We start from the raw sequence: 22793 nt of genomic DNA, 5'->3' as shown, positions 1-22793 counted from the left end.
TCAGGTCCCATCCGAGACACTGGCGTTGCCCTGTCCAAGGGAGATGTCGCAGAGTGTATTTTGAACGTAGGCACTGCTCTGGTGAGCAGGGCAACGAGGGGAAGATCTCAGCTGGGCTTTTTTGTCCCCACTGACTGGGGGCAGAGGGAGAAGAGGAGCAGCAAGAGGTTCAAATAGAGCTTTCTTCTTGCTCACCTTCGTCTCCAGAGAAAATGGGGAAGCACAAGGTCACAAGTGGGTCCAACTACAGAGCTTGGCAGCGGCTCAGGCTAAAATAGCCCCAGTCTTTCATGCTGGCAATGTACTTACAACAAAGATTTGCCTCTGCAGCAATCCACGGTGACTGTAACCCCCCTCCTCTCTCCATTTCCAGGAGGAGAAAGCTGTGGCGAGGAAAAGAAAGGACACGCAAAGCAGGCCTGGAATCTAATTTCATTTTATTTTAGCAAACTGCATGTTCTTCACTTATCAACATCTCTACATTAGCAATTGTATAGCTCTCCAACTTTTCTTTAAAAAAGGGTAAACAAGAGGTGACAAAACTCAGGCTCTTCATCTCTTAAAAACATTTGAAAGTTGGATTCAAGAAGACTTTTATATATTTTGGTTTTTAAAGTAACAGACGTGGCGTGGAAACACTAATTCAAATCACCCGCCTACCCGAGAACTACCCCTTGTGGAGCCCCTCTGGCGTCATGATGATCGGTGGAGGCTGCAGCCTCCCTTTTTCCTGACAATCTGACTCACCGTCAAACCAACCGCGCTGGTCTGAAGGAGCCGAACACGTCGTCTCCTCAGCCTCTTGCTCCAACGGCCGAGCAGAAAGAAGCACCTCCAGGACTCAGTGCAAGTGCTGTATATACACTGCTTCTTCACAGAAGCGTTAAGGACCTCATCATGCGGGGGGGGATCTAGGGAGGACTCTTCTGCCGTTGTACCTTCTCGTTAAGAATCACATTTCCCCCAATCATCCTGTTCCTGCTGTCTAAAGATATAAAGATCTTCTTTGAAGAATTTTTAAAAGCCAACCCTCCCCTCCCAAACCCAAGAGGAACACCGTAAAATGTACAGATTATATATGTCCTAGAAAAGTCCTAAAATTATTGCAGAAACTAAAGATGACTTCTTCCAGGGGAGGGGCAGGCACGAGGCACAGCATTGAGATCTAACAAACGCTCGGGTTGGTTTGATTTAGTTTTCAGCTTTTTTTTCCCCATCATTCAAGAAAAAAACAAACAAACAAAAAAAATGAAAGAAGTGTTTAAGCATCAGAACTAAAATACAAATGCACGTTGACTTATAAAACAAGATTGTGGATTTGAACCATGGGATTCCCTGACAGTGGAAAAATTTTACTTTTTTGCCCGGAGAGATTTCCTCATGGTAGATTTGCCCCTGGCAGAGGGTTTGACTTCCTTCCTCCCGCTGGCTGCTGGTTTCTTCGAAGAGCTGCCACCAGAAGGTTTCTTGATGGCTGGGGCTGCTGGTTTGGCTTTCTTAGCAGGGGTTTTAACCTTGGGAGGGGGCTTTGCTTTCCCCCGGTGAGCTGCAGGGGTTTTTCTTGGCTTGGGCTTGGACTCCCTTCGCTTCATCGGAGGGGCCCTGCTCTGTGATTTCGGAGGCGGTCTCTTCTGCATCCTGTCAGAAAGAGAAACAGCACAAGATCTCAGTGGAGACGCAAATGCTATCCAGAGCAGAGCTGCTGTCATCAATTTGCATAAACCAAGCAGATCTTGGCATCCTCATTCTTCACCACGGATGTTCCTTTATGCAGCAGTACATTTCATTAGCTGAATCCCAGAGAGCAAGAACTCCTCTGGCGGATCCTGCCACGCTAAGCACTTCTCAAGCCCCACAGCGCTCTGCCAGCGAGGTTTGAAACTCCTTCGTTAGGCATATAAACATGTGAATAATGTCAATCAATCAAAGTCAATTGTCAGAACAATTAGAGACCTAAGCACTCTCTCTCCTCTCTACATGGGATTTTATTACTTAATGAACCACACTTATCTTAAATCCACATTCTGAGTAGGGCAGGTTGCATACCTGGCTATCGAACTGCAAATAATACTGTGGGGAAAAGTTTTCCTAAGGAAACACTTAATAAATACAAAAAGTCCCACATGAAACTTCACACTTTTGTAAAGCACAAAAGGCAACTTTAGGAGACTAAAGGCAACGCAGAGAATAAATACCGTCTCTCCTCTCATCTGGAAGAAAAAGAGGTTAGCTTCAAATTATGGAACAGGGGAGATCAGCATCTCCAGAGCAAGGCATTGCTTCTGCAGACTACACATGTCCCAGAGAAGTCCTGATCCTGACAGTGCCCCAGGAGTTCAACCATAATTAGAAACAACTTCTTCCAACACCTCCTGAACAACAGCCTTGTGGTCAACCACAGCAAGAGACAAACCTGTGCGCTCCAGAGCTGTGACAGTCACTTCTATTTCATTCAAAGGAGCCCATTTCTCTCTCATGCTGCCATACCTCTTCTTTGGTGGTGGCTCTTCCTCCTCAGACTCTTCCTCTTCAGATTCTTCTTCCTCCTCAGATTCCTCCTCTTCTTCCTCATCAGATTCCTCAGAGTCCTCATCCTGCTGCTTCTCTGGGTAGAGCACATCTGGGCTACAAGAGGGCTCTTGTCAGAGCGTGACTTACTTCTAAGGATACGACTCCAGGGTCAGCAAGCTTTGGGTAGCCCTGGCGCTCACCAGGCACTGCTGCCCTTCCTTCTGTAAGGTTACAGCTTTGAGCCTCATCCAGAAACACCCCCAAGACTGCTGTGTTTGCTACCTAAAACCAACGTTATTTAGTCTCTGCAATGGCAGAAGCCTGACAGCTTGTAAGTCACTAGGAATGCCCCAGCACTAAGCTGCCCCTTCTCTGTTCTCTCGTCATTGCTCCTTCTGTGCAAACACAGGAAGGCAGACAACAAAGGGAGAAGATCAGACTTCAGTGACTCTGAACGCAGGCTGAAGCCACTGCAGACTTTGTATATATGCAATAAAAGAAGGTGAGAAGCAGAGACTTTAATGACTATGCTGCCATTTGGCTCTTCATGGGATGCTAAGTCACCATCCCTGGGCTCTGCATGGCCCAGCACAATATACACTCACAGCAGGAGAAGAAAGGCTGGTTTAGTCTCACAGCAGCTAATCTAGGTCATCTTCCCTCCTCCCACCTCTCCTCCACATCGGCATTAAGAAAGGCAAACAGCTGGGTCCTACTCCTTGTGAGCATCCTTGCGTTAAGACCATCCCACTCTACCTGCTCATGTGAGTTTGTTTTAGCATGGGAACACTTAAATTGCCCCCATCCTGCAAAAAAAGCATCATGACAGAGTATCTGAGAATACTGAGCCCAATATTTTTATTGCCCTTAAAAGCTTCCCTTGCTAATGAAGTCAGCTTTGTGTTCACTCACAGTCAGACACCCAAGTAATGTCATTGTCTAGAGTATGGGTGACAACGCTGTGTTCATCAATTACTAAACCCTCCACAAACCTCACTGTAAACAGGAGGTTGGCCTATGAACTTCAGCACTGCTCTCTGGCTGACCTAGGTGACACTTATCTTGAACAACATTTTACAGCCAAGCTCTTTACCTAGGATAATAAGGGAAGCAAAGCTGAAAGGTTCCACTGAAGCCCTTTCCAGAAATTTGCTCCATCCAGCCATTCTTCTCACATTTCTGCAGGGTTCTCTTCAGTAGATGCACTGTGGGGGGAAAAAAAAAAAAGAAAAAAAATCAGAGAGAGGTTGTGTTACTATCTTTATCCATTTGTCTAACCTTACTGTTCTCAGCAGTGCCCTCTGAAATCACAGCTGGAGAGTCAGGATAAAGGCTCCTCTGCCCAAGACACCTGCAGAGGAATGAAACAGCACTGGAGGCTGGAGACTTGTGAAGACATTGCTTCTTTCCGCACTCAAAGAGCAGCTGCTGTGTGTAAGACCCAGCTAGACCACTGCATTTAGAAGTTTTAGTATGTCTTATTTAAAGGGAAATCCTCTTGCAGTTAATTTTCAGGAGGAAGATACAAGTGTTTGTTCCTGAACACTTAGCAAATGTGGTTATAAATTCTCCAAAGGAAGAAGTCAAGAACAGTGCACGTTTGTGAAGGATCCTCCTTCATAAATGCGTTCAACAGCACCATGTAACTACTACTGTCCAAATTTAACCCAAGTCTCAGCTTTCTTCAGCCTGTTCTCCAAAGTGTTTTTTAAAAAACAAGTCTTTACCCTCCTCCTGTTCGAAATTTCATATGTGGTGCATCTTTCCCCATTCTGTGTTTAGTTTTTGTTTTTTCTTTTTTTAAAAGGGAAAATATTTGGTCTAGAAACATGACAAATGCACTTTTGAATTCCAGTCTTCTGTCCCATTGTGAACTGCAATTCTGTAACCAAAACTGCGCAAGGGACAGGGGATCTTTGTCTCTGTCAAAGGGCTGAAGTTGTTTAGTCAGTTCAAAACCATTTTCAACTTGAACTAGGACTATTTACATATTTAGCTCCCTCCAAACCAAGGGAAAAGCAAGGCCTGCCCTCAAGCACGTTCCAAAGAGGTTCACTTGAGGAATGGAAAGAGAAAAATCCAAAGAAACACACTGGCTGAACTGTCACCTGAATCTGTTCTGTACTATTAATGCAAAGGTATCACTCCAACCACTTATCCAACACTCCTGAAATGGGCTTTTACCAAGAACTGACATTTCACAGCAAAAGAATCATTTGGGACAACACCATACCTTCACCAGCCCACAGGCTACCTCTGCTGAAACATCTGACTTTGTACGGCACTGGAGGAGCTTGTGCAGCTAATTGAGTTGATTGTATCCATTAAATAATAAGCGTTGCAACGTTAGGATCTACATAGTTCAAAACATAAGGCTGTTTTTGCTCCGGGTACCAAAGATCAATAGCAGCACATAAAGGATTTGACTCCAGTCAAGTCCAGTTATAAGTATGAGGTATAAAATAGGGAGGAGCACAGAGCCCTGGCTCTGCAGTGCGTACCCGCCCGCTTCTACATCTCACCAGCTCTTCCTCTGTTTGCTCTTAAAACAGAGCAGAGATCATCAAAATTCCTTTTACATAATGGAAAGAGAAAGAAAGCAACAGATTGCAAGCTGAAATTTCCTTATCTGACTTGCAAGACCGGCAAGCGCTGCAGGCTGACTAAACACAGGCCTCTAAGGATCAGGGCAATTTCCAATGGTCCTGAAAATAAATCGTGCAAGGGCTTTAGTAAGCCTGGAAACTCTCTTCCCTGGACCAAGATTAAGATGTCACACTTGACATCAGTCTCTAATTGGCAGAAGGCCTCAGGGCAACTTTATCTCCCACTGCTGTGAGGGAACCTGTGCTCCTTTCTCTGTCATTAAGCCCTGCATCAAACAGCCGTGCTGATGCCATGCTCCAGCTCCAGGTGAAGAGTGTGGGATCAGCAATCTCCCCTCTGTCCCTGCGTCCTGAGGAATGACACCAGCCCCGGGAAACCACAGTAACAAACTGATGCACTTTTAGGTTTGAGTCCAGCTGAGACCGCTGCGAGCTCATCCTGCTTCAAATGACCTCCAGCCTCCGTTAAACAACTGCATTGGGGCTCAGCCCAAATAATGCAAATAAGCCATTAGAAGACCTGCTTTAAAGTCTCTGGTAGTATTGCTTCTGCTAATGCAAAAGTCAAAACAGGCATTAATGTCATTCCTGGGAACACAGACATGCCAAATCCCTTCCCAAATACAACAGGATTAGTTTCTCTCCTCACTTGCTTGACCTTTTAAAAATCAGAGCCAAAGAACCTCAAACAAATCAGTAAGAGGGGTGCTTGTGAATTTTTTAAGTTAGACTACGTTAGACTAGTTCTCTAAATAAAAAGTAACTAGGAACTGCCTTTATGCCAAGCTGTAGCCTTTCAAAACAGAGAGAGACAGATGAAATCAACTTGGTGATTTAAGAACAATAAACTACTTGAATGCTCTTCCCCTTTCCTGGGAATGTGCTATAGACAAGAGAAACATGCATCATGCCTCAGAAACTAGCCTTTGTCAGGCTTGAAAGGAACTAATGGTAATTAAAAACACTGAGCATCTCTGCAGCACAAAGAGCTGAGCAGCTGTCAGTTCCCCAGCAAGCTCAATGGAATAGTTCAAAGGTGCTGCACAGACACATCTGCAGCTGCAGGACTCTCCTTCAGCACGTAAAAGAGAAGTGTTACACATATCAGTACTTTACCCTGGAAGTTGGAGTTGGTCCCTGGGTGGTTTTCCAGGATATACTTCTTCAGCGCTGTGGTGGAGCAGGTCTTCGGTTCGTTCATGGCCGCAATAGCAGACAGGATGGCGTCTTCCATCAGAGTCCCACCCAGCAGGGGCTTCTCCCCTGATTTCTTCAGCTATTTTCCAAGGAGGAAGAGAAAAGCATCAAGACAAAATTCTCCCAAACCAGGTCAGGACAAGCTCCTCTGCACCAGGTGGGTCGGCGCTCCTGCATTAGCACAGATACGTTTTCTATTAAAACACTGCACAGGGAACGCTGCTCTCCCAGCTTTAACTGGGAGGACAGGCCTATTCAGTCAACTGGCCTGGAGTGCTTTTTATTGGTAACACATTGTCCTAGGCCCCAAATACACTGCAAGGACGTGGCAATCTAAGGGCCTATCGCTCAGGGAAGGAAATCAATCAGATCTTCCTCCATCCCAGAGACCAAATGCACCCAAGAGACTTCTGTGGCATAGACATGAGAAAAGGACGTTGTAGGCACCTGGGGTACCTACTGCACTTACAATTAGTGATGGAAAGGAAAGCTTACCCCACCATCTCCCCTGTTGGCTAGTGAGTCAGAGCTGAAGCAGCGTGTGGAGCACACTAAGCAAGGAAGGCAGGGTGGTCTGCTCCAGAAATGTAGATCAAGAGGAGAATAAGAGTCCTACTGCTTCATAGTTTGACAACTCCTGAATATGACAGGCTGCTAAAGAAAGGTGTACCCAATAAAACTGGAGAGGGCACGTTAACTTACAGCCAAGGCTTGTGGTCAGTACAGTCAACAAAACAAGATGAACTCTGGCTCTGACCTGGAATGTCCCAGACGCTCCCTTCCCTGTGATCTGCTCTAACTGGCCCTTCTCTACAGCTCTCTGCAGGGCATTCTTCAACAGCTGGGGTCTGAAATACAGGAGGATAAAGCTTTACTGACACACACTGACAGCTTAAAAAACAAACAGAGAAACGACGCTTTATACAGAGTGTGAGCAGAGTAGTACTTACAAGCGGCATCTGCCTACATACAGACATTTTAAATGGAGATCTGTCAGCAAGTGTTGATTACACGAGAACAATGTACATTAGCAGAAATTCAACTGCGACACTTTCCTGGTGTCACTGAGCATCCAGAAACAGACAGGCTTCACTTGGAAGGATTTACTCCTTTCGAAAAGCACATTTGGACTCGGTGGGCAACGAGTCAATCAGCTCACAGACAAACAAGGGACTGAGTACAAGCCCCTGTAAGAGATGACGCACAGGGTTTTCCTAGATTTGCTTCCTCCCCAAGCCTTGACCCGCTCCATATGGGCAAACTTAAAAGATTACTGTAATACAGCATCCAGAACCAAGCGGGACAAGATCCCAAGGAGACGCCTTCACATCCACGCAGCTAAAGGGATCTGGTTTTGGTTAAGGGCGGAGACGCGTAGAGTAACGCTGATGTCAGCGTCAGGAACAAAGATTGGGTGTGGAGGGATGCAGGAAAAGGCACAGCTTTTCTCAAGCTTTCCTGCAGGCTCTACAACCCAGAGCACCACCTGCCTGCTGAAATACTGAACTGAATCCCTGTGAAGTGAGGCAAAGCCAGAGGAATGCTGCGTTTCACGGCTGTTCTGGAGCTCTGCTTGCAAACAGGTACTCCTGCACCTACCTGATATCTACTTTGAGTTTGGGGTAATACTGAGACACGTATTTCTTGATCAGGCTGTAAGAAGCTTCCTTCGGCTCACAAAGGCGGGTGAAAGCCAGCGGCAGGATATCTTCCAGCTTGACTTGTTGCTCTGCAGTCGAAGCGGAAGTGCTTTTCTGAAATACACATACTTTTACGCATCAGTGGGGCCTAAAAATCTGGGTTTTCTGAACCAGCAAGGCACACGTGGAGAAAAGTGCTCCTGACACTGGCCACACATCTGGAAAATCAAGTTCTGTAAGGCAGATCTTTAAATTAACAATTTAAAAAGTTTAGCAGTTTAAGTAAAATCGAGCAAATTTGGCTGGAATTTTCATAGGAGCCTTGGGAAAGCTTTGCAAATATAAATTGCTGAGTATTTAACCACTTCTGTATTTTTAATAGTTTCCTTCCTCCTTCTGTAGACATTTTCCTCTGTGACCCTTCAATGAGACAGGTGAAAATGATACACGCTGACATGAAACAAAAACCATCAAAGGCAAGACCTGCTTACACAGGTCAAATCTTCCCCAAAATGAACAGCTAAACAGGAGTGCATTTTTTTTCACCTGACAGAATGAAATTGTGACTGAAGCCAACACTCCCTTCTCCTGAATTTTTCTCCATCTCTTTGTGAGATGGAGGGGTTGATCAGGAAAAAAAAAAAGGTCTGTTCTTTATACAGAAAAGACAGTGGGGAAATGTGCTGAAGTTTAATGATTTTGATTTTGATGCTGAACAGCAGCTTTGCAAACAGTCAAACGGGTGAGGGTGCTGCTCACCCAGACAGCTGCTCGACTGCTAGCTGAATTCACTGAAAACAAAAGCAAGCTATTTGTTTTGTTGCAACACGGAGAAAGTAACTAGGAACAAAGACACCAACACGCTGCAGATGAGAAAAGTGATGTGTTAGCAGTTAGCAGGTGCCTTGCTCAAACTTCTCGTGGAGCCAGCGAGCTCGATTTAAAAAGTTACGCTGCAATTAGTTTCCTTCAGTGCCCTAGTACCAAGTGTGTCACCGTTTCCCTCAGTTTTAGGGCTTTTGGTCTCCCCAGTAGCCAAGAGATAAGCACTGAGGCGTTACGATACTCTCTGGGTTCACCCGTTTAAGCCGCAAGGGGATTGGCAATTCCAGCTACGCATTTTGTAACTGCAGTGTTAGAAATGTGCTTCGTATGCCCAGCGCAGCAGGCAGTGGAGAACAGCAGTGCTGGAACCACGACTAATTGTGAGGACCAGGCTCAAAAAAAACCACATCACCTTTTACTACCTCAGAACAATATACACCCAACAATAGCAGCTTTCTTCCAGAAGCCTTAGGACATTTTCTTCTTCCTCCCTCTGCCCTCCCAGTTGATGGAAAAATGTTCATCTGACAGTCCTCAAGACTGAAGTCTTCCATTTATCCATGCAACAGGTATAACAGAAACAGCAGTAGCATAAAGCTCTCTTACAATACCTGAGAGGCATCTCTCTCTACCAGGTAAAGACAGAAGAGGAGCTTCATGGTTATTCAGTTTCCTGCCTCTGAACCAAAGCCTAGGGGGTTAATGTAAACATTTTAAAAATTAAGACTTTGGTTATTCTACTTGGTTTTAATTTCTCATACTAGCTTTCTGATTCTGTTTTTAGTGGAACAGGTGTTTTAATTACTGTACTTGGGGAGGAAAAGCACAGCAAGGAGGAGAATACTGTTTGGGTTGGGGTTAGGCTGCATTTCATAAGATACGTGTGTTTCAGTGGAAGGTTTTTCAGAGTATTGTTTAAAATGGTCCATCTTACCTTTCTGTCTCTGGCTTTTGGAACAGTTTTTCCTGCATTAGACACCACCACAAAGCTCCCAGAAGCTCCTTTTCCTTTCACCTAGTTCAAAAGAAAGTCCATTTCAGTCTTTAACAAAGTAACTCAGAATAATAACAACCTGAAAGAGACTAACTGACATCGTTACACAGATTTTGAACGCACTGTCACCCTGGCGATGGGCTGTTACGGCAGATGCCTGATTTGAACCCACTGAAACTTCAGTAAGATCAGAAACCACAGCCAGACATTAATAACATACTCTGCTGTCCTGACCAGGAGATCCTAACAGATACCACAGGCATAAATTACAGTGGTAAAGGAAACATACTGCTGCAATGCTACATGACACAACACCCAGAAACGGTCATAAATTGCACAAAAGACAACCGTGCAAAATATCCTATTGAGAGAACAACGCTGAAATCCTGTCAGTGTCTAACAAAGTGGAGACAGAGGTTGATTAACCTCCACGAGGGAGAACATGATCACCCCAGAGACCTGCTAACGGAGTTTAAAGAACTCCTATGTACTTCAGTAATGCCACCTCCAGTGCTGCTCCACAGAGCAACTCTCACCTGTCTAATGATTCCTCTCTCCAGCTCCCTTTTCAATGCTTGCTTTAGAAGATAGCCTCTCCTCTCGAGCTCCAGGGAAGGGTATTTGTGGATGATGTATTTCCGTATTGCAACGACCGATGCACCGCTCTTCTGAAAGCACGCCTGAAACAGAAGCAAAACGTTAGGAGAAACCACCTGCACTGAAATTATCTTGCTGTGGGACTGGAAGAACAGAGATTGAATTTATGTTTACAGGCCAGCACATCAGCACAGGATGCCAGGGCTGTCCTTTTCCCCACAATGACTCAAGAGGATAAAATATGACTAACAAAATACTTAACTTTCACCTTCAGAACAGCTGAAGGGCAGACAACACAAAAGCACAGCAAGTGCACGTCAACTACTCCCCAATGCTGAAGCACTTACAAGTAATGGCATAAATACTACATGCTACTACAAAATAGTCACCTTTTGGCAAACCAGTGCTGCACAACTGGTAAGTCATTTTACCAATGTCAGATAGAGTAGTCATTAAGCCAGAACAAGTTGCCATTTTTTTTTTGTTTGTTTTTAAGATGATGGAGGATTGACATTAGTAAACTAGTAAAAAACCTAAGTTGAAGTTCATATCTTGAAGATATAGCAGCTGGAAAGGCCATCTTGCAATGAAGGCTGGTGGAGACCAGGCCTCCTGTGAAGGCAGCATGCGTGAACCAAGCCTCGAGGGAAGAGCAGCAGCGTTGTAGTGCAACTACAACAGCACAGGTCTCTTCTTACAACCAGGAGAGATATAGTAAACCAAGACCACCACCACTTTGGAATGCTAGTTTACAGTATCTCCATCTGTCCTGAATTAGAATAAGTTAACGCTGAAAAAAGCATGTGTCAGATGGATTAATCAAGGTAAATAAAGTTAAATATGGCTAGAAGGCACACCAAATTATATGATGACAGCAATCAACCACATTATGTCATCATAGCTGTTTCTAATAATGTAATTAGGGAGGGAAACAAATTCTAAACAAAGAAATAAGCTACAGGGCCCCTCATCATCATCTTGGAGTCACATTTCAGCTCCATGGGCTTCCACGCAGAAGCATACATGTTTTACACAGTAAGTTTACCACTAACAGACAGCACTATCATCTGTACCATCAGCAAGCTGAAATTGTGGATTTTAGGCACACAAATTCTTCTGCTTTGCGACAGATGAACAAAAGAAACATTTGTCTCCTGCTTACCCTGATGGCCTCAGTTAAAATAGCATCCATTTTGGGACGTGAGGTGGCAGCCATCTGAGTTTGCTTCTGTGCTCTAGCTAGCTGGCTAGCAGAAAGAGTAGCCCACGCAGGAATGGTCTTTTTCACCTTCTTCTCCTTTTCCTTAGACTGATCCTTCTCGCTTAGGAAAAATACAAAGCAATAGTAAGACAAGAGACACTGTAAAACAAGCCAAGAAGCAGAACAACAACAAAAAATCCTAGAACATCTGACACTGAAAATAATTTAAAGAACATTTTGATGTTTCTATTAGGAAAAAAGAGACCCTATCCTGATATTCAGCCTCATACACATTCTAAAACAGCAGCTACACTTGATGGGTAGCTTCTTCCTGAGAAATATGAGCATCTTTTTAAGGGACCCATCCTATTTTCCCCACCTCTCCCATCATCTTTTCTATCTCTAGAACCTGACTTTCTCCAGAATCCTACCCAAATCCCTGAATTCAGCACTAAGCAAGCCTTACTCCTTTTTGGTTTCTTCTGAGGACTTTGTTTCCCCCTTCTCTTCATTCTCAGGTTCCTTTGGCTGTTCTGCTTCACTGGATGCAGCAGGCAGGGTTTCATTCTCTTGTTCTTCTCCAACAGAGGCAGACTCCTCAGAGGTGACTTCTGCATCTAAAAGATGTGAAAATGCATCAAGTTACTGTCTAAAACTAGCCTCTATTCTTCAGGAAGGCAGAGGGAAAAAAAAAAGCTTAAGAACACACCCCAAAAATTATTCCCACCAGACAATTTCTTTTCTCTAATTTAAACAAATGACTTGAATGTAACTTAAGAAGTGAACGAAACTACTGAAAGGGCTTCAATAAGGTGCAATCAGCCATCAAATGCCAGAATAACTTCAAACAACATCACATAGCATTTTCACAATGAACTGATTCCCCCAGTCTTCTCCTGAACTCCAGAAGTTACTGTTGCAATCATCCCCCATCACACAGATCTGGGTGGGGAAGGAAGGAGGAAATCAGTCCCTAAGCACTAAGATTTTCCCCTAGGTTGAGGTTTACGTGTTTTTAACTCAAAGGTGCAAAAACATACATCTCTACAAGAAACGTGGATAGATACATACAAGCAGCTTTGTTTACGACCAGCTTGTCTTCAAACACCGCTGTTTCTTCACCACACGCTGTGGCACCTGAAGGATTTTAACCATTCAATCACATTTTTCCTGACTTGGCAAAGCTTTAGATCGCACATGCATTTGCAGAAGCACTTGTCTATCAGCAGGAACAAATCCAGTCAGAAATCGACTTACCAAGCAAATTAACTCCAGTACATTTAGCTGAGAATAGCTTAAAGACTGGGCTGCCTGCTAGATAAGATGCATATAAACTGCCACTACCCACTTTTTGGATAAAGATCTACCGTGACTGCTCCATGCAGCAGACATGTTCTCTATCTCTGAGAAGAAGCTTAAGCACTCCTGCTACGCTCCTGTGCATAGTTTTCCCATGGAGGCCTCATGCATTTAAAATATGCAGTGTATTAATAGTTAGTTTCATATGTAATTTATTTATTTGTGACACCAGAGAGGACAAAGTCAGTGAAACTAATGGAATGTGATACTGAAATGACACATTCTGAGAAACTGAGGTGAAGTTGCTGAGACCAGACACATTAATACTGGACCAGATTTTATGACTCATTGTGGTAAAATCCTTTTGTTCAGGAAAGAAAGAAAGAAAAAAATACTTTTTTTTTTTCCACTCATTAACTCCACCTTTCGGTCTCAAGCCATCTTCCTGACACTACTGAAACTTCACAATTTCTACCATTATCCTAAAGAATGTGCAAGCTTAAAAGGGACTATATTTAGCTATATTTTCCTGTCTGGAGTGTCAGGGCTTTGCTACAGGGTATGAAGGACAAAACAAACAGGTTCAGCCTGAAAAGAGTGGCTGCAAAATACAACTCCCCGATAATCCAGGAAAAGCCCGTGAAAAGCAGCTAAGCATTAGTAATATTTTACTCACGGCAGTAAGGTTTGTTCAGGAGTTTCAGAACAAAAGCCTTTATTTGGATACACATTAACAATCCACTATAGAACTATTACCGTACCCGCTTTGACCTCTTCACCTTCAGCAGGTTTGCTTTTGGGAGGAGTTTCCCGGGACGAAGAATTCACCGATCGACGGATGGGCATCGTGTCGTCTTCAACTTTCTAGAAAAAGCATACAAAAATCAGGACAGATACTGGAAAGAACCAGAAAGTTTTTGAAACGGGATTAAAGTAAATCAAAGCAGCGTATGTACAAATATTCTGGTTACATTCGGATTTTTCAGAATTTTAAAAAGAGTAACCCTCAAACCAGCTTCTTTGAAGCATACTAGGAGAGGACAGTTTCACAGTTTACAATTATAACAGAAATAATTTCTTTTCAATTCCAAATTAAATGAGAAGAGCGTTTGAGGATTTTGACAGATACAACATCTCAGGGAAAGCAGGGAAGGGGAAGGAGAGTGCCTACAGGGTTTATTAGACTCCCAATCAAGTTTACTACAAGCAGGGGAGAAAGAGTACCGAGTAACCTTCAGCAGGACTGGAAGTCCAGGACTGATCCAAGGGCAAGCTTGGAGAATGGGCCAGCCCCTACCTCACTTAACTTGTCCGTGTGGATCAGCTGAGCTCCCGCTAAGAGTGGAAGCGCCTTATGATGCACGGGTTCAGCTTCAGACAGATCAGTCGCCATTTAAATTAATTTCTAGCCCCAAGTGCAGGTAACACTGTGGAGCCCCAGGTTTTAACCCCAAGGACTTTTTCCTAATGGTTTTCACAGTGCAGTGAGGAGTCAACCTAAAGTACAGAAAAGATGTGGTGTGAAAATTAACAAAACAAAAACATCTACGTCCATGTATCTAACAAACTAAAGATTAAAAAGAAAAGAAGGATAAATGACTTACAGCTTATGACTAACATAACTGACAATCAACACTTGCATTCAACAAAGACGCTAAAACATATATGCAAATTTGAGTGCTATGGATGTAGCAGAAATGGTAAAGGTGTAAGCCAGACCTGCAGCCTGCTCCATTAAAACATATCTGAAAGAATAAAAAGGCTCTTTAAATTAACAGAAAGCATTAACGAAAAGCAGACATTGCACTGTGCCTAAAGCAAGGCGTTGAGGTAACTAGTAAGTCATTCGCTTTGGGTAAAAGCAGGAGCTGACACATTGATCCAGCTTTTAGCAGCCTAAGGAATTAAACCATTACATCTGTTAGGCAGAAAATACATACACCGAACCATGCCCCTCCCAAACTAAGTCCTATGCAACTTATAGAAATGATGGAGTCCTTGAAGAAGAAAATAACCACCAAAACAGCAGTCTCCATACCTTCTACCAAAAAATTAAAGCTTTACAAAACTCCCCTCCAAATACATGCACTGCCACGGGTACCGAACGGGTTAAGCTTAGTTTAACCCTCATCAAGCCTCACCCCTTACTACCATTATGCTTCTACAGTCTGTCTTACCTGCTGCCCATCTGCCTGCATCAGCCTCTCCTAAGGAGAGATGCTCCACTCTTTCCATCGCAAAACACAGCGTTTACTTCTCATTTATTTCCTCTTCTCAGCACCCCCTCCAAAAACCTCCAAAGCAAAACCTCACCTCTAGCAAACCGGGGCTGGACCCCTTCTCTCCTGTTCCGTCCAAAGATCAAGCTCCACACTGCCTTCTTCCCTTCCTTACAGAGATACAGCCAAATGCTCCCGACTTCTACCTATTCTGGAATTCTTCTTTTGCTCAGACAAGAAAGCAGACACCAAATTTTCACTTTTAATAGGTATTTCCCCAGCTTGAGTGTTTTCCTCTTGAACAGAGACCTAACATCACTCCAGGCACTGCCTTCCAGATGACTTTCATCACAGTTTCAGCACTTTGCATGCATTCTCCATTGCAGGGGCGGATGTGTCGTATCACATCAATACCACCTCCATTGCTCCATATCCTTGCCCCAAAATACAGTCCTCTCATTACTCAGCAGTGGGGACTCCTAAACAATTGGAGGGATTCTCTACACCTCAGTTATTTTCCCAGGCAAACCAAAACCCAGCTCATCTGCACGGAGCATTTTTGTTAAACCTCCAAGCTGTGTAGGTAGTTTCCATTCAGAAACCAGCGGCAGTGGAAGAAGTCGAAGGGAACGTGTGTGTTAGGATACAATAGTTCACAAGGACTTGGTGATGCAAGAGGCCACGTCACTGTACCTACAAGATCTCCTCCCCAAATTACAAACTGGTAAATTAATAAATTAAATCCACTGATGCTGCAGGCGGGTGCAGTGTCACATCAGGTGCACACCTACAGCACAACCGACCAAGAGACTTTCATTTCAGTCTGATGGCAAAAGGAGGACTAGACACATCACTAGGTAGCATTTCCATGGGAGATGCTCTAAAAGACATTTGTCTTGCTGCCCATCTTCAAAACGCAGCGCTTCCGACAGCTAAAGGCAGTCAACCCGCTTCTGCAACATCTGTGACTTCTCCTTTGACACTGAAGAGTCATTCTGAAAAATGAGAGTGAACTATCCCTGTCCCAGCAGCAGTAAAAGCAAATGAGTGTAACAATGCCGGATGTTTTCTTCTGAGACAAAACAGAAAAAAATGAAAACACACTACATGCCAAAACCAAAACAAGTGAGATGAATGAAGCTTTCTTATGAAAATTCAGGATGGGAAAAAAATACTACTGGCCAATTAGAACATACAAACTACAGCCCAGCACTTTTTTTTTTTTTTTTTTTTGCCTATTTTATGGGACCTTCCTCCCTCCGGTGCAGAAAGTGAGAGGAAAAATTAAAAATTCCACCAGGCTTCAGCTTAGTATCAAATGTTTTTTCTAGCAAGCATAGCCTGAAGCCCTCTAAAAAAAATGTTAGCATCTTGAAGTGAGTCCTAAAATAACCAATTACAGATCCATCCTCAGGGAAATCACTTGGGGGCTACACTAGATGCTTTCCCTGGGATTACTAACACGCACATACAAGCATGCACTGCGGCTGACCGGGTCCTGCGTTTTATTTATTTTTAAACTGTGTGACCTGCATGCCACATGCATGAACACATAGTACTCCCAACTTTGACTTAAAATTCCCCAAGTTCTAAAAAACCCTTTTGTTTAGATCACTATAAACTACTTGAGTCTTTTTGCTCTCCAGAGTGAAATTTAACACAGCGTAATTCGTAAGTTCAGTGCCTACAATACATGCAAATAAGCCATCATCCAGCAGAAATTCAGAGTGACCCAAACAGGAGCTTGTTGAGTCCCTCTGTATTTCCGTGTGTGGATCATCTTCTGCTCAAAAGGCCAAGGGAATCAAAGGGGCAGGAGGATAATCTCCTACTGACTTCAAAGCACCGATATTCTCAAGGGGCAAAGTCACAAGCACCACCTTGTGAAAGCATCACAGCTCAGGGACTGCTCTTGCTCAGCTTATTTCTTTCCACCAAGGGATCAAAAGGAGTTTTCTGGACTGGGTGTGAAATGTCAACTACAAACTCTCATTCCCCCGTCCTTTATTTAACAGAAAAATCAAGTCACCCATACCAACTGTTACCTGGACACCCTATTTCACGTGTGTGATACTAAGACATCTTTAAATGTGTACCACAGCTACGACTGCAAGCATCACTCTTAATAATAAACAACTGGAAAGTAATAACTGTATTTTGCTTTTACACAAATGTCCAACAAACAAACATTGTGCTTAGAAAGTGGGAAGAGGCCATCAACTGAGGATGCATGTTTTCAAGGTGGTTGTTGGGTAACTCTCATGTGCACTTAAATCTGATTGACTATCAGAAAAAAATAATCAGATCAGCAATGGAACAAACATCAGGATACCAACCTTTTCAAAAAGTTCCTGCAAAGTACAGGTAGTAACTCCTCACATAGCTACTCACAGTCATTTTCCTATGGGTCATTTGAACTGCAGATTCACAGGTTCCCCAACTATCATGAACTAGTAATTTCAAAGCTGGTAATCCAGTGAAGAGCTGATAAGCAACAAAAAAACCCCCAATTTTCTGGATTTCTAGGTTGGGAGAAATGGTTGATAGTGTCCGATCTCCCAGCTCAGGGAGTGGCCACTAATGGAAGAGCCACTCAAAGGTGCAGGTAGCTTTCCATGAACTATTATGAAAAAATATACCAGTTTCCTCCTGAGCTATCAGCTCATCGCTAGGAAAAAAAAAAACAACACATAAAAGGAGGCTTCAGATAAGACACACACATTCTGGATAATATTTCAGCAAAGTGGAGTTCCCCCACCAATGTAACAGACATAAGAACTTTAAAAAGAAAAGTTAATTTGAGGCATAGTTTGGCTGACTCCTTGAATTTCTGCAGGCTGTAAGATTTTCCAGCTTATCTTAGACTTCAATCTCATTCGAGGGAAAATATTTTGGGATGAACTCAGGTCTCGAACATGGCAAGCCAAGTGTCACGCTGGCGGAAATACCAAGTCACAAGGACGGGGTAGGGTGAACAGGCTGAGTGGATTGAAAACAAATATGCAATGGAAAAATGAGAAAGCATATCCAACCCTGTGCCGTTCAGGGTGTCCACTTACTGTCACACGACACGTACACCGGTGATTGATGTGCTCTTAGACATGACTTGGTATAGGGTATACAAGGCGGGTCTAGAAATCAGGTCAAAAAGGGCTAGAAAAAGGTTTTTATGTTCTCACAGATTTGAAGCCAGGGTGTCAAGGGATACAAAACCACCAATCTTAAAGCAATAAACAGTCATTCTTGCTTGCGTTATCAGAAAGGCTTAAAAAAGCAAAGTAACTGGATTTCAAAACCAGGCTATTGATTATTGTGCAATTATCTACTCCTGTATAATGCTGTCCTGAGCAGAAGAGCATTTAAATGTCTCAGAAGCTGCAGGGGGAAAAGCACAGGAAATGTTAATAGTTTTGCACATCTAAATCAAACATGCCAAAACATTACCTTCTAAATTGCAAGCTGGCCAACTTTTCCGAGGCTTCTGGCCCTCCGAAATCCTCAAAGCTCTTCCCTAAAAATCCAGCTCAGGTAGAAGATACCTTACCAAACCCCTCAGTATCTATAATGTCACAGAATATATAATCCAGCAACATCTTTGATCCAAATTTGTTTTACAAAATGTAGCTGTTAAAAGTTCCCAGCTGCCTGCCTGTCACAGCCTGCTTCACAAAGATGTTCCAGCACTTACTGATCTCCCCCTTTTGTTTTTGCAGTTCACTGAGCTGCCTGCTGCCTTGATTAAGTCAGACCAGTAGTTATTTAGTCATTTAAAACAGCCTAAAAACATGCAGAGGAATAAAATATCTTACTGAATACAGAATACGAGCTAGTCCCCACTTCTAATCCTTATTTGGCAACCTGCTCGGAAATACACTCCCATTTCACATCTGGCTGAGCATTACTTCCCAACTGGCATTCCCATCACTTTTGTTGCCATTCTACAAGTTCGGTGCTAACTTTGTCCCGGTCCTTACGGCCACCACCCCGCATCCATTTCCTGGGAGGTGTCCTAGTTAATCAGACTTTTCAATTGTGCCTCCTGATTAAGCTACGAGGGCTGTATTTGCAGCTCTCTTGCGCTGGAGCCTCCCAGAGATCTGTTACAGGCTATCTGAGCCTCACGCTGCTACAAGCATTATAAACCATCTTGTTTCAATTAAAGAAGAATAGTGGTCCGATACAAAGATCCAATAGCTCACGCTTGCCAGGCAAGAAATTCTTTGGCTGGACTAGCATTACAGTTTCTATTTCCATCCGCTCCTTCCCCATAGAGTGTTAAGGAGAGGAACAACAATCTCCACACAGAGACCCAAAGGAGAGTTTTTTCTAAGCCTAAAGACACATTTTTCATTTCAAGGTAGCACTGTATTTGGACCTCTGGCTACAAACACGACCTGACTTACACCTTGACTTTTACAGAGCAAAGCAAAAATTAAATACTGCTCTTCTGCGCACGCAGATGCTGCTTTCACTGCAAAAAAAAAAAAGGCACATTACTAGAGTGAGATTGATGCTCTGCCTCCCCACCTGGGACTGAGCTCAGCGCCTCATCTCTACTGGGGTATAATACCAGCAACTCAAAGCCAGCTCAATCTCCACAGATGTTTATTAAAATACAAGTAACAACGCATGCCTCACCCCCACTATTCTTCAGCACCAACAATGCCAGCCCAATATAAAAAACACTACAGGTTTCAGATTCTTTCTCCATCAGTCTTTGACCTCTACACAAGACAGTAACAGCAGATCGTTTCTGTGGCCTGGATTACCTTCTCTTCCCATACCCAGCTGTTTTTCTTCATGTCCCAGACACAAAGCCAAAGCCAGCTACTGCGCAACTTAAACGACGGTACCATCATACCTAGAAACTCGCAAAAACTTCAGCTAAGGGATTACTACAGAGCAGAATTTCTGCTTCCATAGCTGTCTAAAAATAATCCCTCTCCGCAACGATGCTCAGGATTGTGACAGCGACAACCTCTGGGGGACAACAGGTTTTGAACACTTTTTGGCTAGCATGGTCCACGATACAGATTCTCCACGCGCTGCCACTGACACAGGCAGGTAAGGAATGAAACAGCCCCTATGAGAGTGCACAGGGTCCAGCTTTAAGTTTATTAACAGGTTTAGGTCACAAACTTAAAACTACTCCAACATGAAAATCCACTGCTGACAGTTTCATAGCCTGGGATGAAATATCATAATTCCAGGATCCAATATGATGAATTTTGACAAACCACTGACACTTGAATAAAAATTTAGGCCGCTAACATTACATACCATGGTAAGAACTTTTTATAGGCCATATCCTCCTTGCTTAGATGGATTAAATTTAAAGCCACTATATAAACTCTCCTCCCAAACTATTCCATATTCAGCCATCACTTATTATTCCATAGTACATAACTATACATAATAAAAGCTATGATTTCCTTGCAGTCTGTACAAAATCTACTCACACCTCATCTTAGTATCCGTCAATGTAAAACTTCTTTTATTCTCCCTCATGGAAGTTAAAATCCTCAGAGCACCCTGGGTCACTTGTAACAAAACATTGACAAAAGATTCACACATCAGTTTCTGTTGAAAATGAAATTCTGAGAAGAAAAAAAAAAGATATTCTGAAGACAAAAATAATTCAAGCAGCTACTACCTGAGGGAAGTGCACAATGCATTGAAAAGCTAATTAATTAGGAGGCACACATAGGTACAGGGGAGAAAGGCTGCAAAAGCCAGGAGATGTTTTCAAGACATATACACCAAGTTCTTCCCCTCAACAGAAATTATGTGTATTTCGCACCCCCCCCCCATTTCCAAGGATTTCCCACTCTACCCACCAATCCCTCCTGAGGAAGGCAAGTACTCTTCTGCCCAATGCATCAAAACACCACCATTCTTTAACTGAACTCATCAGCAATACCTTCCTCTCCTCTCCTTCCCCCTACGCACACTGTCCTCACACGGAGGAGCTTAATAGTGTGGCATTGTTTATAAACATGAGTACTTCTGAACCTTTCCCACCTCATCAAGATAGCTGCTTGCCAAAGACTGTTGGCTAACTATTCCTTGAAGATGCTAAAAATACTATTTATGGTAAAAAAAAACAAAAAGAAGTCACATGCTTGGAAATCAGAACGCAACTATTACTCAAAAGGCCTGATAAGAACTGAGAAGTGACGCTCTTGTTAACCCAGAAATAATTCAGCTGTCAAGAAAGACTCCTGAAAAGAGTAACCTGTGAAATACCACAGATACGAGCAAACTATCAGTCTCTGCTACACTTTAAAAGGAGTGAACACACCCACAGCCCCACATTATCTAACTTTTCTTCTCCTGCAGCACAGGCTGAGCAGTCTTGCATGATTTGCAGACACCAGTGACTACAAAAATAGTTAGAATACAGGCGGGAAGGATTCGTTCTGAACACTGTCCCCGGTTTGGAGCTATCCTCAGGCACCATAAGCTGGTAGAGCCCCTCTGGCCTGGCAAGAGCTACACCAGTTTACATCAGCTGAGATTTTGGTACACTGCTCCTTCTCTCCTTAAGTCCTTGCAAGGTTTTAACCCAAAACCACAGTCCAGAGGGGCAATAAGGATAATGAACGCAGAATGGAAGCCCCTCTGGGACAGTCCCATTCCAGAGTGCAATTTAATTGCTTTCTCTATGGAGAAGCACGTGCAATAAGGGGAGGAGGGTAATTAACATTCTTTAACCACGCTGTGACCACCACAGGGCCTTGGGGAGGAACTCAGAAGTGCCTAGTAGTCTCACGCTTAGGCCTGTATCCACCTCTAGCAGCATCAAGAGAGATTAACAACTTCTTTTTGGAAGCGGAGCCAAACCGAAGTCTCAGGCAGAGGTTTTCCTCAAGCGGCGGCGCTTCTCCGGCCTCTGATGAAATGAGTTTGCAGAGGGGGGAAAAAAAACCACAACCGAGCAACCAAAACGCGGGAGGGCTACGGCGGGCCCTAAGGCACTTCCTAAGTTTATAAATAGCCATTATTTATTGTGTCGCACCTCTATCAGCCCCTTCTGCCGCTGACCTTCCCCCCGCGACCCAGGGCACACCCGCCGGTGTTTACCCGGTGTCAGCGGGACGGGAGAGGCGGGTTTGACGCCCGCACCTTCTTTGTGAGTAACGACGAGGAGCCGAAGGCCCCTCACCCCGCCAGGCCCGGCCGTGGCGCCGCGCACCTCCCCGGCCCGCCGACACCCGAGGGCCGCGGCCGCCTCCTTGGGCCTGCACGGGGGCGAGCCCGGCGCACCGCGGGCCTCTCCCTGGGTATGAAGCTGGGGGACGAAGCAGGCCGCGCTGCCCACCGCGACAACACCCCTTATCCGCGCAGCGTGTCGCGACTCGTCACGACAGCCCCTCCCCCCCCCACACCGAGGCCTGTCAGGGAGGGGGCACGGCGCTGTGGGGAGTTCCCGGGCCCCGCCAGGCCGCCCCCGCGCCTCACCCCGCGGCCTACCGGGCCCCCCCCGCTTCCTCTACCCCGCCGCGGCGCCGGGGGCGGGCGGGCGGGGGGGGACTCACCAGCAAGGCCCGGCAGACACAAAGCGGCCCCTCTAATGGCGGCGGCGGCGGGGGAACCGGCGGGGGTGGGGGGGGCCGGGGCAAAGGGGCGGGGGCGGGACGGCGGGGGGGTGTGGCCGCGGCGTGCTGGAGGGGGCGGGCCGAGGCGGCGCCGCTGGCCAATAGG

At 44.6% G+C, this 22793-nt stretch overlaps 1 protein-coding gene across 2 annotated transcripts; it reads right to left on the bottom strand.

Annotated features, from left to right (window-relative positions):
- Window positions 1-420: 420 nt before the first annotated feature.
- On the bottom strand, window positions 421-22711 carry HP1BP3 (heterochromatin protein 1 binding protein 3). 2 transcript variants are annotated; one of them, XM_068414574.1, is made up of 14 exons: window positions 22628-22711; window positions 14168-14367; window positions 13632-13734; window positions 12643-12708; window positions 12038-12188; window positions 11533-11692; window positions 10310-10453; window positions 9714-9794; window positions 7914-8068; window positions 7072-7162; window positions 6234-6393; window positions 3605-3716; window positions 2488-2625; window positions 421-1638 (listed from the first exon to the last, which is right to left on the bottom strand). In XM_068414574.1, the coding sequence occupies exons 2-14, from the start codon at window positions 14261-14263 to the stop codon at window positions 1353-1355; spliced, it is 1743 nt and encodes a 580-aa protein (XP_068270675.1). In that variant the 5' UTR covers window positions 14264-14367; window positions 22628-22711; the 3' UTR covers window positions 421-1352. The 2 variants fall into 2 exon arrangements, with proteins under 2 accessions (XP_068270675.1, XP_068270676.1); XM_068414575.1 differs by lacking the exon at window positions 12643-12708.
- Window positions 22712-22793: the final 82 nt, after the last annotated feature.

This window comes from Nyctibius grandis, chromosome 17 (assembly GCF_013368605.1).
Source record: "Nyctibius grandis isolate bNycGra1 chromosome 17, bNycGra1.pri, whole genome shotgun sequence".
NCBI lineage: Eukaryota > Metazoa > Chordata > Aves > Nyctibiiformes > Nyctibiidae > Nyctibius > Nyctibius grandis.
This window is presented reverse-complemented; position numbering and strand designations above follow the sequence as displayed.